We start from the raw sequence: 18,579 nt of genomic DNA on the forward strand, positions 1-18,579 counted from the left end.
ATGACCATTTATCAGATATATCATTTGCAGGGGTACCTGGGTGGCTCAGTCAGTTAAGTGGCCAACTCTTGGTTTTGGCTCAGGTCATGATCCCAGAGTCATGGGATCAAACCCCGCATCAAGTTCTACACTGAGTGTGGAGCCTGCTTAAGATTCTCTCTCCCTCCCTCCCTCCCTCTCTCTCCCCTGTCCCTCCCCTCACTCACACGTGCTCTCTCTCTCCCAAAAAAAGATATCATTTGCAAAAATCTTCTCCCATTCTGTAGATTGCCATTTACTTCTGTTGATCATTTCCTTTGCTGTACAGAAATTTTTATTTTTATGTAGTCCCAATAGTTTATTTTGCTTTTGTTTCCCCTGCCTCATGGAGACATATCTAGAAAAATGTTGCTACAGCTGATGTCAGAGACATTACTGCCTGTGCTGTCTTCTAGGATTTTTATGGTTTCAGGTCTCACATTTAGGTCCATAATCCATTTTGAGTTCATTTTTGTGTATGGTGAAATAAAGTGGTCCAGTTTCATTTTTTGCATGTAGCTGTCTAGTTTCCCTAGAACCATTTGTTGAAGAGACTATCTTTTTCCCCTTGCATATTCTTGCCTCCTTTGTCATAGATTAATAGACCATATAATAATGGGTTTACTTCTGGGCTCTTTCGGTTGCATTGATCTATATGTCTGTTTTTATGCCAGTACCATACTGTTTTGACTACTACAGCTTTGTAGTATATCTTAAAATCTGGGACTGTGACAGTTACAGCTTTGTTGTTCTTTTTCAAGATTGCTTTGGCTATTCGGCGTCTTGTGTGGTTCCATGCTTATTTTCGGATTATTTGTTTTAGTTCTGTGTAAAATGCTGTTGGCATTTTAATAGGGATTGCATTAAATATGCAGATGTTTTGGGTAGTATAGACATTTTAAGAATATTTGTTCTTCCTGCTGGAACTTTTCATAAGGAATTTCTAGTTGTATTTTTAGCAGCATCAAGGCCAGAAGCCAAGCCAAAACTTGCACCAAATACCTGCCAGACTTTGCCTGTAAGACCTATAGATTTGGGTGAATTCTTCTCTTCTTGAGGTTCTCCAAATGTTCTGAGGTTCCCATATACCTGTCATGAATTAACCTTCTTTATCATCTGGTATGGCTGCTGGGAACTCTGTAAGCAAGGTTAATATTAAGGCCAATATTTCCAGGGGGCTTTATTGGCTCCATGAAGCCAATCTTAGTTCCTTAAAGCTGTCTGGTCATATCTAAATCTATATAGGTATCAAATATTACATTCCAGTCAAAGCCTTGGTAATATAACCTATGTTTCCAATTGTGTCCTGTTACAGGAGAACAGATTCTTATTGACCTTATGCAAATAAATGTATTGCCATAAAAATATAAGAATACTTGGGCTCCTGGGTGGCTCAGTCAGTTGGGCGTCCAACTTCGGGTCAGGTCATGATCTCACGGTTCGTGGGTTCGAGCCCTGCATTCAGGGTTTCCATTGTCAGTGTGGAGCCTGCTTTGGATCCTTTGTCTCTCTCTCTCTGCCCCCCCCCCTGCTGGTTCTCTCTCTCTCTCTCATAATAAATAAATAAACTTAAAAAAAAGTTTTAAAAAATATAAGAATACTCATTTTCTGAATTATGGAGGGTTCAGGTAGGGAGAAAAGATAAATGTTTCAATTCTGTTTATAACAGTATAATTTATCAAATTATTATAGGTCAGTTAGCTTAAGAGAAAATATTTCCTCAATCTTGAAAAACAAACCATTTCATGGGGCGCCTGGGTGGCTCAGTCGGTTAAACATCCGACTTTGGCTCAGGTCATGATCTCACGGTCTGTGAGTTCGAGCCCCATGTCAGGCTCTGTGCTGACAGCTCAGAGCCTGGAGCCTGCTTCAGATTCTGTGTATCCCTCTCTCTCTGCCCCTTCCCTGCTCATGCTCTGTCTCTCTCTGTCTCAAAAATAAATAAAAACATTTTAAAAAAAAAGAAAAGAAAAACAAACCATTTCAAAAAGTCAGATATATTTTAAACAAAAAGTCACCAAAATTATAATTATCATCCTCAGTTCATTGAGTCCCATGTTTTTGTTTTGCTTGAATCCAGTTTTTCCACTAGTTTTAGAGATTCTTACCTAGTTCTGTTTTATGATTTTTTTAAATTATATTTAAAAAAAGTTTTTTTATGTTTTTATTTATTTTTGAGACAGAGAGAGACAGAGCATGAGCAAGGGAGGTACAGGGAGAGAGGGAGACACAGAATCTGAAGCAGGCTCCAGGCTCTGATCTGTCAGCACAGAGCCCGACACGGGGCTTGAACTCACCATGAGATCATGACCTGAGCTGAAGTCGGATGCTTAACCGACTGAGCCACCCAGGTGCCCCTCTGTTTTATGATTTTAAGGTTATCAGAAACCTGTGCTCAAGAGTTTTTTCACTGAGTTTTACTGAAGATGAAATACATTTGCAGTGACATCCTAGTGTAAAACAGTAACTGTCAATGACGAGAGTTAAAAATGGCCATGGCTGAAGATTTGATTAGAGTTCAGTATGATGCAGTTCACAAGGAAATTTGATTATTTCTCTAACACACAGCACTTCAAGATAACATACCATGACATCAGATTTCTAGGGGTGTTATAAATAGTTTTTAGGACACTTATTTTAATTGTATATTTTACACAAATATAATTTCACAGGGTTTAATGTCACTTATTTGGCAATGCTTCTCATTTAATTTAATACATCAAATAAGCCTAATTAGTTTAATTTCTCACAAAATCTTTGAAATGTTCCAGGAGTTCTCTCAAACATCTCAGTTAGATTGTAGTGAAAAGATTTCATTTTAGAATTTGATTTTGGGGTGTATGTAAAAAAAATATCAAAAGGTTTAAACATTTCATTAAATAGGATCTCTGATCATTTTGAAACAATATTTAATTATCCATGTAACCAAAGTGACGATAAAAGATACCAAAGGCAAATACAGAAGGTTACACAGCTGTGAGCAAATTTAGGTTTTTTAAAAAATATTATGATTCAGGTTTTTTACAAAAGTAAATCAAAGACCACAAAAACATAGAAAAGTTTGGCAAAATACAGAATCCTTGTTTTCTAGTCAGATAACTTTAAAGATAAAAGCATTTACAGTGTTTTATTAAGAGCAGATCAATAGTTTAAGAAAAATTTTTTTAACAATGAGAAAACAAGAATTTTACCTTTGCGTTAGTATATTTTTGTCATTGAAACCCATTTACTTACTTAAACTTATTCTAATCTTAGCTAGTACTGACCATACACAAAATTCCCTTCTAAAGATTCCCTCTTCATAAACCTTCTACAACTTTACTGTTTACATTCAGAGTTTGTCCTAAGTTTTCCTTCTTTAAATAACCAGTCTTACTTTAGGAAGAAATTACTTTCTTGTCCCTCAACAAAAATGTATTCCCATTCCTCATATTTTTCCCCCAAACACAGATCTTACTTTTCTTGCATACAGTCATTTTTCTTATTATTTCTAGTAGATTTAACTACATTTATTAGAATTCTTAACCCGTAGGAACTTTAGCTTCTAGTGAAAACTAAGTACTAAGCAATTATGAACTTTTGTTATACCAACATTCTTTAGATTCACAAATTTATGAATACATTCCATAATTTCTAGAAACATGCATTTTTTCATAGTACAATTTCTTAAAGAAATCACATAGCAAATTTACTAATAGAACCATATTTGTCTTTAGTTGCTCTGCAATAAAGCAAAAGTAGACAGATCTATGTTTACTACTTAATGTTTCATTATTTTATCTTATTTGGAAATGATGCAGATAATTCAGTAAATCAACTCATCATGTAACTTAGCAAAATTCCAAATTTTCAGGCTACCAAACATTTTGGAAGCCACCCAAAAGTTTACCTATAAACCTTTTTTTTTTTAATTAAAAAAATTTTTTTTAATGTTTATTTATTTTTGAGACAGAGGGAGACAGAGCGTGAGCGGGGGCAGGGTGCAGAGAGAGAGGGAGACACAGAATCTGAAACAGGCTTCAGGCTCTGAGCTGTCAGCACAGAGCCCGATGTGGGGCTCAAACCCTCAAACTATGAGATCATGACCTGAGCCGAAAGTTGGACGCTTAACCGACTGAGCCACCCAGGCACCCTGCTTACCTATAAACCTTTTAATCTTATTTATATCTATTTACTCTACTTGTTCTTAGAACAATTATGTTCAGGTTACCCACAAAACTGCATGAAGCATTAGACAAAGTTAACCATTACTCTAATGTTTTTGACACATTTGCAACAGAGACAACAAGAACCCATTCGACCTTCATTAAACATAGACAAAAGTCTTACATTTAAAATTTTTTTTTTTAACGTTTATTTATTTTTGAGACAGAGAGAGACACAGATTCTGAAACAGGCTCCAGGCTCTGAGCTGTCAACACAGAGCCCAACGTGGGGCTCAAACTCATGGACCGTGAGATGATGACGTGAGCTGAAGTCGGCCGCTTAACCGACTGAGCCACCCAGGCGCCCCAAAAGTCTTATATTTAATGCACAATGCTAAAGACAATTTTATTTTAATTAAGCCAACAACCTTAAATTAGCTTTAGAACTGGATATTTCCCCGGATCACATATCCTTAACAGAGCATTTGGGTTTCTATCTTCCAGAGTTTTGGAATACTCAATTCTTATAAGCACTTGCCTACAAACCAATGAAATAGAACTCTTTTACAAGTTTATTTTATTTTATTTTTTTTAATGTTTATTTTTGAGAGAGAGAGAGAGAGCAGGGGAGGGACAGAGAGAGGAAGACACAGAATCTGAAGCAGGCTCCAGGCTCTGAGCAAGCAGCAGATATCCCTATGCGGGGCTCGAACTCACAAACCGGTGAGATCATGACCTGAGCTGAAGTTGGCCACTTAACCGACTGAGCCACCCAGGTGCCCCTAGAAGTTTGTATTTTTAAAAAACCTCTTTTTCCCTTTTATTTCTTCAGTCTCAGGCAATTGTGGGATGTATTTACATTTTAAAGATGTAAGATTTATGATTTCAAGGGACAGGATGAATGCAAAAAAATGTGTTTTTTCCGAGTTTCAGGGTAATTGTGATTTAAAATTTACCTTTTTTTAAAAAAAAAAAAAAGTACAGGACACTGTTTTAATATCCTGATCTTTCATGATACCCACAAATACTTTGAGAGGAATAGGTGAGGTTTGGGGATTGGTAAAGATAGGTGGGCTTTGACTGGCTTCTAGAGTTGCATTTCTGGGTTTGTAGAGACTTATAAGACCAAGAGTTGTTTTTAATTCCTCAAAGAACTAGATTACAGCCCGAATATCAAAAGACTGACCTGTCCTTTTAACTAAATTAGGGAGGTTTTTAACTAAAATGGGAATGAAAAGATTTTTCTCTGTATAAAGCATCTTAACATTCTCACACTTAAGAAAGCATTTTAACCCTTCTTTCTGGGTACATAATTCAACACGGGCCTCTATTAATCCCTGAATAATGCTTTTTACAGATCATTTGTAAGAGGGCCTAGGAGAAATCTTTGGTCCTGTTTCCTGTGAAGGGGGTTTGTGTAGTCATTCTTTTTATCTCTACATTTAGTTGGATCTTTTCAAAGTGCTGTCCAGAAGACATGAATTCTTTTGTAGTAGGGGGTCAGGAAACACCTGCAAAGGACATTGCATTGGAATGCCTGAAGCTGACAGGGCCTGATTATCAATCCTTGGAAGGTAGAATCAAAGCAAGCCTTGTTGGTAGTTTCAGGTGCTTTTTTTAAATTCACTTCCTAGCTTTCAGGATTTACATGGCTACCTGCATACTTTAAGCCTGGAGATTAGGCCTTGAGTGCTCCCTATAAATCTTCCATAGAAAGGAAAATTCTTAAGTCTAATTTCTGTGATTTTTACTAGTAAGACAAGTGAGAGCTCTCTATAAAGAATATTTCTCTTTTAAATATAGCTAATTTAAAGGTTCCATTGTCTGGCCATTGATGAGTGGGATCTATTAATAGCAACGGAAACCAATAAGCCTTAATGGTTAACCGAAAATGCAAGATGCGTCCAAAGAGGGCACAGGTGATCTGTCCCTGTGATCCAGAAGTTTACTCCCAAAATCAGTCTAAGAGAGCAAAGACCTTCATTTCACAGGCAGTAAGGGTCATATGGTGAAAATGGTGTTTCCAGTCTCCCACAGCATTGTGAGACGCCTCCAGTAGAACAAAGGAGGTTTACTGGTGTAAACCTGCTTGCCTGGTTGGAGAGACTATTGGTGTGAGTGAGGTAAGGGTAGAGAGCCTTGGTATCAACTTATTTGGTTTTCTCTATCAATAAAATAAGCATTAAGTGCCTCCTTTGTGCCTGGTACCAAGTTCAGCCTGGAGGTTGTAGAAGAAGTCTAGGACACAGGCCCTAACACTGAGGCCTTGACACGGGCCCCGTGAGCAGATAAAGCAAATGCACACTGCACGAGCAATGGTTGGATGCGAAAACGGCTAGAGTCAACACGATGTGAGTTCAAAAGAAGGAAAGGTCAACCTGGTGGGAGGTAATGTCAAAACCAAAGTTTGGGAAGATGGAGTAAAGGGGAATGAGAGAGCAGGAAAAGAAATCAAGGAGCATGGTGTGACGTCTGGGGTGTAGGGGCCTGAACTGGGCTGCTGGTGGTGGGCCAGGCACGGAAGAGATAAACCTGAAAGATCCTTAATGAAAAAGTAATGTGGTGATCAGTAGGGTACTAGGAATAAACAGAAAAGGGGACTGGAACCTTCTCAAGGATGCTCTTTATCTTGTACATTCAGTGCACAAGCAGTGATTGAAAGCCAGCTCAGCTGTAGACTGTGGAGCAGTGGGAGAGGCAGATAATTACGCGTATATGTGTAGGGGAGAACAAATCATTTTCCTTCCACCTTTCTGAGTTCTTGGCCGAGACCACCCATAATAAAAGACAGGTTAACAAGAGAAAAACAAACACAAGTTTAGTAACCTGTACACCTCCTGGACACATGGGAGAGACCTAGGAAGACTGAGAAGCTCCCTGAGATGGCCGCAGCCATCACATTAAATACCATCTTCAGCTAAAGACAAAAGATGTTGAGGGGGGGCAGTTATGGGAGGTTACCGAACAAAGCACAGTGAACAAGGGCATGGTTGTTAGGTGGATTTAAGTCTAGCCTTTTCCTGTTGATGAGAGCTTCTGGTGATGTATAGTCATCCTTCTCACCTGGTACAGAGAGGGAGACACCCATGCACAAGGAGATTTCCCTTATAAATGGAGATTTCCCTTACACCAAGAGTAATTTCTACTCAGTTTTCAGAGCTTCTCCTGTGTTGGCTGTTGCCAGAATAATCAGCTCAAAATAATCCTTGTGCCAAAGAGGCATATGGGATGGTGTATCTTGCTACCCTTCACCACCTCAAAATATGCCTCTTTGGCATAAGGATTACTTTGAGCTGATTATTTTGAGAAACTGCAGACACAGGAGAAGCATTGAAAGGAGAGTAGAAGTTATCCTTTCATCAGGGAAATTTACATTAAAAGGGGGGGGGCTGGACCAGGAAGAGAGTTATTACCAGAGACAGCTTTTTCTTTAGAGAGACTTACCTGCTTGGAAGGGCAAACTTGGCTTCCCCTGCATTTTCTCTTCTCACCTTCCTGTGAATTGCCTTCCTCCGCTTTGAAGCCTCGGGCCTCTGCACCTTTCCTTAGCTCCCCTGTTATTTAAGCCTCAATTGCCTGACTGCCATTGGAGTCTCATACTTCTGTGGGTCTCCAGTCAGGAAATAGATAATTAAAAATTTTTCTCCTACTAATCTATATTTTTATTACAGTGGGGGGAGGGTGTCTCAGCTAAGGACCTCGAAGGGTAGAGTAAAACTTATTTGTCCTTCCCTACAATGGCATATTCTGCTACCCTTCATATAAATACAATAATAATTATACCAGTGGAATACATCTTTTGAAAGAAAAAAAATCAGAGTGTTATGATCAAAAAATAAGAAGAAGATCATATTATAAGAGTAGCCAGAGAACATTTTACTGAGGAGGTGACGGTAAAGCCCAAGACTTACAATGGGAGCTGAGTGAGGGGAAAGTGTTTTCTGAGGAGAGGGAGGAGCAGGAACTGAGGGGCCAAGGCAGGAACGTGCTTCCTGTGCTTCAGGAGGTGAAAGAGGGACACTCCTGAGGCTGGACACATAGGGTGGTATAGGCACAAAAGAAATCAAAGCCGGGACTAGTCCTATTAATAAGAACTAAAACTGAGCACATTTTCTCCATGGAATCTAAAGAGATGTTGATGCTTGTCAGCAATAGATTAGTGACTCCTTCATGATGACGGTGTACCTCGACTCACTGAAACTATAGTTGATAAAATCACAGTTTCTGTTTATTTCATTTTCTTCATACAAGAAGAACCTGAAAATGAAGGCACTGTTAGTCAGAACACGTAATCGTCTTCCTATTTGGGGGGAAAGTATGAGCAACTACCAAGATATTGTTTCATTCTGTATTTTGTTAACATGGAGGAAGAGGATGGGAGAGGAGAACAAAATGTGAATTATTTTTAGCAGATCAAACCGTTGGCAAAAGTTGTCTTCCCTAAGGCCACAGTAGACAAGGGCCCCTGGTGGGGGGATGGTTTGGGTTCCAGAGGAGGAGGTTTGGGGTGGGAGTGGGGGTCAAAAATCTTCCAGAAGCTGACCTCGTGAATCAAAGGACATAAATTGACAGAAGCATCAAGGTCATAAAAGAGCAATGAAGGAATAGGTCTGGGATTTGGGGGCTGGCGTTTGCATGGGTGAGAATAGATTCTGGTCATTTCCTGAATGGAGTGGGGGACGAGTCAGGGTGAAAGGAGGGATCGTCTTGGGGATCTGCTTGTTAGTCCCCTTCTTGCCTGGTCTTTACAGGAGACCCTCACGAATTGGTTTTGAAGAATGTGAATTCTCAACTCCTGGGCCACAGTCTGAGTATCTCAGAGGGGAAGGTCCTTCAGAGTCTCTTGGTGCCAGGCATCCTACAATTGAATCAGCCTGAACAGACCAATTACCAGCAAATAGATTGGATCTGTAATCAAGACTTCCAGCAAACAAAAGTCCAGGACCAGACGGCTTCACAGGCAAAATTTAAAACATTTAAAGAGTAAATTAAAAAAAAAAAATTTAAAGAGTTAATACCTATTCTTCTCAAACTATTCCAAAAAATAGAAGGAAAACTTCCAAAATCATTCTATGAAGCCAGTAAACAGCCTGATACAAAGCAGATAAAGACACCACAAAAAAAGGAACTACAGGCCAATATCTCTGATGAACAAAGATGCAAAAATCCTCAACAAAATACTAGCAAATAGAATCCGTTAAAAAAAACCATTCACCATGATGAAATGTGACTTATTCCCAGGATACAAGGGTGGTTCAATATTGAAGTATCAATCAACGTGATACCTCACATCAATAACAGAAATAATAAGAACTATATGATCATTTCAATAGATGCAGAAAAAGCATTTGACAAAGTACAATATTCATTCATGATCAAAGCCCTCAACAAAGTAGGTTTAGAGAGAACATACCTCAACATAATAAAGGCCATGTATGAAAAACTCACAGTGAACATCATACTCAATGGGGCAAACCTGAGAGCTTTCCCCTAAAGGTCAGGAGCAAGACACAGATGTCTACTCTCACCACTTATTCAACATAGTACTGGAAATCCAGGCCACACTAATGAGACAACAACAAAATAAATAAATGAAAAGGATCCAAATCTGGAAGGAAGAAGTAAAACTTTCACTATTTGTAGATGACATGGTACTACATACAGAAACTGGAAAGACTCCATCAAAAAAACTACTAGAACTGATAGATCAATTCAGTAAAGTCACAGGATACAAAATCAATGTACAGAACTCTGTTGCATTTCTATACACTAATATCAAAACAGCAGAAAGAGAAATCAAGGAATTGATCCTGTTTACAGTTGCACCAAAAATAAGATACCCAGGGATAAACCTAACCAAAGAGGTGAAAGACCTGTATTCTGAAAACTATAAAACATGGATGAAAGAAATTGAAGATGACACAAAGAAATGGAAAGACATTCCATGCTCACGGATTGGGAGAATAAATATTTTTTAAATGTCTATACTATCCAAAGGAATCTACACATTTAATGCAATCCCTATCAAAATTCCAACATTTTCCACAGAACTAGAACAAAATATCCTAAAATTTATATGGAACCACAAAAGACTCCAAATAGCCAAAGCAATTTTGAAAAAGAAGAACAAAACTGGAGGTATCACAATTCGAGACTTCAAATTATATTACAAAGCTGTAGAAATCAAAACAGCATGGTACTAGCACAAAAATAGACATATAGATCAATGTAACACAACAGAAAACCCAGAAATAAACCCATGATTATATGGTCAATTAATCTTTGACAAGGCAGGCAAGAATATGCAGTGGGAAAAAGTCTCTTCAACAAATGGTTCTGGGAAAACTGGACAACTACATGCAAAAGAATGAAACTGGACCACAGTTCATACACAAAATAAAGTAAAAAATGGATTAAGGGCCTAAGATGTGAGACCTGAAACCATAAAAATCCCAGAAGAGAGCACAGGCAGTAATGTCTCTGACATCAGCCATAGCAACATTTTTCTAGGTATGTCTCCTGAGGCAAGGGAAACAGAAGCAAAAATAAACTATTGGAACTATATCAAAATAAAAAGCATCTGCACAGCAAAGGGAATGATCAACAAAACTAAAAAGCAAACTACTGAATGAGAGAAGATATTTGCAAATTACATATCTGATAAAGGGTTAGTTTCCAAAATATATAAAGAACCTATACAACTCAAAACAAAGCAAAAAACCCAAATTATCCAATTTAAAAATGGGCCAAAGACATGAACAGACATTTCTCCAAAGAAGACATACAGATGGCCAACAGACGCATGAAAAGATGCTCAGCATTACTAATCATCAGGAAAGTGAAAATCAACACCACAATGATATATCACTTCACGCCTTTCAGAATGGCTAAAATCACTAAAGAAACAAGAAAGAGACAAAAATCACTAAAGAGACAAGAAACAACAAGTGTTGGCGAGTATGTGGAGAAAAAAGAACCCTCTTTCACTGTTGGTAGCAATGCAAAACTGGTGCTGCCATTGTGGAAAACAATATGGAGATGCCTCAAAATGTTAAGGAACCTACCCCTTAGTTCCCAGCAACTGCACTACTGGGTATGTACCCGCAAAATACAAAAACACTAATTCAAAGGGATACATGCACCACTACGTTTATTGTAGCATTATTTGCAATAGCCAAATTATAGAAGCAGCCCAAGTGTCCATCGACAGATGAATGGGTAAGAAGAGGTATATATACACATACATATATACACACACATACACACATATACAATGCAGTATTATTCAGTCATAAAAATGAATGAAATCTTGACATTTACAAGGACATGGATGGAGCTAGAGAGTATAATGTTAAGTGAAGTAAGTCAGAGAAAGAGAAATACCATATGATTTTACTCATATGTGGAATTTAGAAACAAAGCAAACAAGCAAAGGGGAAAAAAGGAGAGAGAGAGAGAGAAACCAAGAAACAGACTCTTAAACTATAGAGGACAAACTGATGGTTACCAGAGGGGAGTTGGGTGGGGGCTGATGGGTGCAACAGGTGATAGGGTTTAAGGATGAGCACAGGTTGATATATGGAATTGTTGATTCACTATATTGTATACCTGAAACTAATATAACACTGTATGTTAACTAAATTGGAATTAAAAGTTTGAAAATCAGAACAAAAAATAATCAAACCGAATCAGGGCTTTTCTAGGGGATTCTAGAAGTTTAAAAAATATTACACAGTAATGAAATAGACCTTTTTATTCCAGAAATGGCAGATGGACAATCAATATGAAAATGAAAGGACGTATATTCAATAAGGCACTATAGGGGAACAAACAGAGGAGGAAGATATGGCTCCTGTCTGCAAGGAATTTGCATTGTAATCAGATTGTGACTGTATTGTAACAATTCATATATATTTTTCACTTAGGATTTATGAAACAGAAAGTTGTCATTCTTTTCTAAAATAAATTCTCGTTCTTCACCAGTTCTTTTACACTAAGGGAAAAAAACAAAAACCCTGGGTTCAGATTTCTCTAGGGATGGGAGTACTGAGCTATATGAAAAAAGAAAACGAAAAAGAGGATAGTTTGAGTTTGCCTCTATCTTTCAGCCCAAGACAAAGACTTGTCAAGTTTTGTATTATTGGTAATTGGGGCCAGACGATTCTTTCTTGTGGGTGCCTGTCCTAGGAATTTTAGGATGTTTAGCTGCATGCCTGGCCTCTACCCACTAGATGTCAGTAGCACCTAACTCTAGTTGCGACAACCAAAAATATCTGCAGACATTACCAAATGTCCCCTGGGAGCAGAATTGCTCCCTTCGTTGAGAATCGCTATTCTAGTAACTGCCTGAAGAGCTTTGTCTATACTGCTGGGGCTCTTTTTCCAAAAGTAACAAGGCTAAGATCTTGAATTTCTAGCTTTGGGGCAGCTAGCTCAGAAAGAGATGCCTTCTCTTTAAGAGTAAACAGTGGTAGGGGCGCCTGGGTGGCTCAGTCGGTTAGGCATCCGACTTCGACTTCGGCTCAGGTCATGATCTCATGGTCTGTGAGTTTGAGCTCCACATCGGGCTCTGTGCTGACAGCTCAGAGCCTGGAGCCCGTTTCGGATTCTGTGTCTCCCTCTCTCTCTGCCCCTCCCCTGTTCATGCTCTGTCTCTCTCTGTCTCAAAAATAAATAAACATTAAAAAGAAAATTTTTAAAGAGTAAACAGTGGTAAGTTTCTGTTTGGCTTTGTTTTATTTTATGAAAAGTGGAGTGTCAAGGGACCCCATCATACACACAGGAGATCGACTAAGTCACAGCTACCTCATCACTTTCTCAAATCCTTAGACTCTTTCTTAGAGGTGGAGTGAGGTACAGAGCATTGTTGGTAATGATTTATCTCAACTCATATTTCTTCTGGTTGTCCTGCTGCTCTTGGTTCTTCTGTGTCTGTGGTGCTACTAAAGGGCAGAGAACTGGAGCACCCCGTATCATGCACATGGGTTCTATCACATCATGCATGGATGTCTCAGCAGCTGCTCTGTCTATGTTACAGGAAGTCTGCTGAGATTTATCAGGAATTTAGCACAAAGACCTGTTGCTTGGCTCTTTGTAGAAAAATCATCATCAGTGCTATATTGTGTCTGTGGGGAACAAACTGTGCATGGACACTTTAATATATAATGTCCATAGCTATGCATGTGACAGAACTTGAGGGACCTTAGCAGTACTAATATTCCACCCGGGTTTTGTAGGATGGTTGCCTAATCCTCACAGTTTGCTTATATAGGAGGTGAACTCAGCATACACACTTATATAGGACCATATAATCCCACCAAAGGGATTCATCTCTCTGCTTCTCTTCCCTCTGACACACTTCTCTGCTGTGATTCAAGAAGTGTTCAAGTCTGTCCTTAAAGATGTAGGTGTCTCTGTGTCTCCTGTTTTTGTTTTTTCTTCTCCTTGGTATAATATGGCCCCCAAACCCTGAACATCTTACTCATATGTCTCAAATTTAGAAGAAAGTACTCTTCTTTTCCCCAGATTCTTTGGCATTTGTGTTAGTTTTTCTAAAACCCAAGACTGTCTCCCCCATCTCAGTTGGAAGACTGTAATATTGCATTGTGTAAATAATCCAGAGATCTTCAAAACTGCAAGTTAAGTTACAGGTGCATGCCACACAAGTGTTTATTTCAACCAGCCAAGCGATCAAAAACTTACAGTGCTTGGTTCAACATTTGCTTTCAAAAATTCTTCCTCTTCTTCCCACATTTCCTTTGTTGGAAATAATTCATTATTGGAAATTTCATTGATTTGTATTTGTATGTAAACTTGGTTTGGTAAGTGGGGCTCAGAAAATTATCAATAAAGAAAAACAGCTCATTTGAAGGTACCCTCCTTCTACACAGTGCTAATCTGCACGCGTCTTACTGTTACCACAAGAGCGGGTAGCACTTGGTTCGGGTGAAATCAGAGGGTGGACTGAGCCGCTTGTGTCTGACAAAGCAGCAGACGTCTGTGCCCGTGCAAGGTGCTCCCTGAGCTGCCTTTGTCCTCTGCCTTAATCAGTCCGTTTAGCCCCCAGGTGGCTAATTCCTAAGATGTAGACTCCATGGGCCTTGACACACTCCCCACAACTAGAATTGCCTCGTGTGTGATCCCACATAGCAGACGTCTTGATGATAGCCCCGCTGTGCTTTTTCTCCTAGTGCACCCGCTCTGGGAGAGCGTGGACCTGGTCCCGGCGGGCGAGCGCCAGTCACCCATCAACATCCGGTGGAGGGACAGTGTCTATGATCCTGGCTTAAAACCGCTCACCATCTCTTACGACCCGACCACCTGCCTCCACGTCTGGAATAACGGGTACTCCTTCCTCGTGGAATTTGAAGATTCTACAGATAAATCAGGTGAGGGTCAGACTGGTGGTCTTGTGTGGAGTTAAAGGGACAGTTTGATGTGAGCACAGGCCACACCACACTGCCTCCTTGGGACCATGGACCTCTATGAGTGGTGGCATGGGACTCCTTGCACTCAGCTTTTTCAATGTATGAAAAAAATCCCTTTGAGTTTTTATGAACATTTTCTTCTACTAGTATAGGTAGTACTTTTATTAATAAGTATGTGTATCTGTATGTATAGACAGAAGATAGGTTGTGAAATTAAAGCTTTGCCTGAAATTTATTTTGTGTGTATTGAATACGTACTGATTTTCTCTGCTTGCTGACTTTACAAGACACTTTTACATTTAATAGTAATACTATTTAATCAGATTTAACTGATCAGATTGCAGTACCTTTGAAATGGGGCAAAAAAGCATATTCATGTGTGCATGAGGTTATAATCTTAACAACCAGTTCTATATTATAAAATGAAAACTCATATTCTGTTAATTTTGTTGATTTAGAAGAAACACAATTTAAAGGAGATTTTCAAAACCAGATATTATATTGCTTTTGAATCTTCTCTGGTTTTGAACCTACCCAGATATAAACTAATCTGAATGATTTCAAAGTTTACCTAAAACTTTTAGTATCTATTGAACACAGAATGTGATTAATTCTACGTAGGTTTCTTTTCTCTTTTTCTTTTCCTTTTCAAATCAGATTTGATGGTACCAAATAGTCTTCATCTGAAATAATTATTATTTGAAATAGTCTCTCTTTGTGGTTATCAACCAGTGGCAATTTTACCACCCCTTCCTCCCCAGGGGCTGGGGACACTTGGCAACATGCATAGGCATTTTAAGTTGTCACACTTGGGAGGGTGGGGTGCACCTGTTGTCTTGTGGGTCAAGGCCAGGAAAACAGCTGAAGAGCCTACAGTATGCAGGACAACATTTGCAAAGAGTTATTCAGCCCCTAATATCAATAGAGCCAAGATTGAGAAACCCTTTAGGAAATTAGTTTTCTCTTATGAATATGAGGAAATGAGCCCATGAACGTGTTAATGAATCAAGTACAAAATGTAACCTAAAGCATAAATGGAAGCGTTTAGTCCTGTATCTATCCTCGCTCTAGAATTCCCAACTGTATCTTGGTTCTCTATGCATTTTCCTAGGGTTGCTCTGAAACTTAGACATGGCTCTCTGGCCCAACAGCAAACAGACTGCTCCTCCAATGGGAATTCTCTCTCTCTGGCTCTCTTCCCTTTGATGTACTTCTCTGCTGTGATCCACCAAGTGTTCAGGCCTGTCTTTAAGAGCTTAGGTGTTTCTGTGTTCCCCATTTTTTTCCTTTCTCCTCTGTGGTATGACGTGGCCCCCCAAACCTGAACATCTTGCTTACATTTCTCAAACTGAGAAGAAATTACTCATTTTCCTCCCAGATTCATTAGTATCTTTCCTAATTTTTCCAAAACCCTATAGCGTGCTCCTGTGTCAACCGGAAGCTATATTACTGGAATGCTGTAGTGTTACATTGTATATAAGGATTCCAGAAATCTTCAAAACAGCAACCTAACTTCCTATATTCCAGATAGCTATCTTGCATGACAATGAGCTTTACTTGTCTCAGGAGTTCTAGCATTACTCCTGCCGACTACACCAATGGGCAGACCCAGTCTGTAAATACCAACTCTCCTACATACACTCTGGATGCACAGCAACCCTCTCAAGTCTCACTTTTGTCTAGGTCCTTGGCAACCTTCTTTCTTCTCTTCTGAGGATCCTAAGTGTTGGTCAGCTTTCTAATGACCTTGACGGTCTAGAGACTGTTTCCAATATAGGTTTCCTTCACTGAGTTGGAAATTGTGGGAAGTTGTTAAATAGGTTTCTAACCAAGTGAGTTAATCTCAAGATCATTCGAGGCAAATAGCTTTCTGTTTCATTTTTTAGTCATTTTTCCCCCTTTTTAACAATAGATTCACGAATTCTTATCCACCCATTTGCTAGGGCAATCTCAGATGGAATACAAATGACCTGCATTTTCCTCATAACAACTCCTTAGGTACCTCCAAGCACAACTCACTAAATTGATTATTCCTCGATGTTACCTTCCCTAGGTATGTCAGTGTCGCACTATTTTTATAAAATATCCAGAAAAATTGTAGAGAGGTTGCTAATTTTCCACTTATTTTGTTAGGAAGGACCAAAATAGGTAACCCTTTTTTAAATTATGCTTTAATAATCATTCTCTTTAAAATACCATTAATCTTTGATAAGTATCTAACTTTCTCTATCTCTCTCTTTTTCCACATTTCAGTGACTGCCTCCTATTTCCTGCTTATTCTTCATTGCTATTTCTCCATGCTGTTGCAAAATAATTAATAGCATTCAAAGAGGAGGAAAGAGTGAATGAACATAAAAAATAAAGAAAAAGTAAAAGACAGCAAAGACTTCCTAGAAATGAAGAAAGGCAAGAACCAATTCTAATTGTAGAAAGGAAAGGAGCTAATAAATATCAATGTCTATAAATTTAAAAAAAAAAGCAACTAGGAAATGCTGCTACAGTGTGCTTTACAAAGAACTCGGGATAAGGTGTGCAAAGAAAGGGTTTGAGGAAGGTATGTGACAAAAAGAAACCATACCAAACCTTATGGGATGTAGCAAAAGTAGTGCTTAGAGGGAAATTAGAGATGAAAATGCCTTTATTGGAGAAGAAGAAATTTCTCAAATCAATAATCTAGCTTCCCACCTTAAGGAGCTAGAAGGAGAAGAGCAAACTAAACCCAAAACAAACACAAAGAACAGAGCAGAAACCAATGAAGTCAAAAGTTGGTTCTCCAGAAAGATCAACAAAACTGATAAACCTTTAGCTAGGTGGAGCAAGAAAACAAATAAGAGAAGACTCAAATTACTGAAATCAGGAATGAAAGAGGGACATCACCACCAACCTTACAGAAATTAAAAGGATAATAAGAGAAGGTATGTGAGCATCTCATAGCACTGCCCTTTGCTGGGTACTGTTTTGTTGTTTGGCTCCCCTGAATAGGACACAGTGCATGTGAGGGATGCAAAATGCCATGGGGAATGGCACTAAATTATGCCTGAGCTGAGGTCCATGGATGATCTCTAATTTCACCTCCTGTGAAAGTACTCTCATCAGCTAGGTCACTAGACCTCAAAGAGAGGAAGAGATGGGTCCTGTTGCTCCCCAAAGGGTGCTTCCTGCCCCATCTTGTGTCACTTTACACACTTCTGGGGTATCACCGGTAAACCCAGGAAGAATGTTTCCCAGACATTTGAAGAGTTCTCCTTCCTAATTTTGGTCTTACATTTGCTTTTTGGGAGAAAACAATGTAATGATTTGTAGCAAACCTACAGAGTGGTGTATCCGTTAGGGCCATCCAATTTGAGAACATTTCCATCACCCCACTTATTCCATATATCTTATGACCACTCTGCTTTCTAATTTACAATCTTCTGTTTCCCTTCTGCCTGTTTCTTGCTGACTGTATTTCCCCCTGTCATCCACACATCTGCCCCACCCGACCCCACCTTTTTCTTCGCTCTTGCTGAGGTTACCAGTGATGTTTCAATTAACAAACCCAACAGATACTTTGCAGTCTATTTCTTTAGTTCCTGGTTTCATTGAGAATCTTCTAAGTACCACACACTGTGCCAGGTGCTCAGAATGGAAAGAGGAAGAAAGGATGGTTGCCACCTTTAAGGAGCTAATACTGTGGTGGGGAGACAGACCCATGAACAGACAGCGCTAATGCAGAGTGCCAGGCGCTGCGAGGGAAGTGTTCAGGTGGGGTCCGGTGGGAGAAGGCTTCCTGGAGGGGGTGACACCTGTGCTGTCTGCATGGAGGGGGAGGTTCAAGGCAGTGCAATGCTTGTGTTTGGTACTACTGTGTGTAAGTGCAAGAAGGAAATGGCAGCCAAGTGAGGCCTGAGGTAGGCAGGAGCTAATACACAGCCAGTTCTGCAGACCTTGCCCAGAGAGGGGTAATGTGGGTGCAGCTTACCTGCGTACTCTTGCTCTGGGTCTCGAGC

General features: G+C 39.3%; 1 protein-coding gene across 2 annotated transcripts in view; it reads left to right on the forward strand.

The window, feature by feature from the left end:
- Positions 1-18,579, forward strand: part of CA5B (carbonic anhydrase 5B) — a 51,721-nt gene that overhangs the window by 17,704 nt on the left and 15,438 nt on the right. For both annotated transcript variants that reach the window (XM_027054485.2, XM_027054486.2), the window contains one exon: positions 14,354-14,551. In XM_027054485.2, coding sequence (XP_026910286.1) covers positions 14,354-14,551 — 198 coding nt within the window. The remainder of the gene's footprint in view (positions 1-14,353; positions 14,552-18,579) is intronic.

Source organism: Acinonyx jubatus, chromosome X, assembly GCF_027475565.1.
Source record: "Acinonyx jubatus isolate Ajub_Pintada_27869175 chromosome X, VMU_Ajub_asm_v1.0, whole genome shotgun sequence".
NCBI classification, from domain to species: Eukaryota; Metazoa; Chordata; class Mammalia; order Carnivora; family Felidae; genus Acinonyx; species Acinonyx jubatus.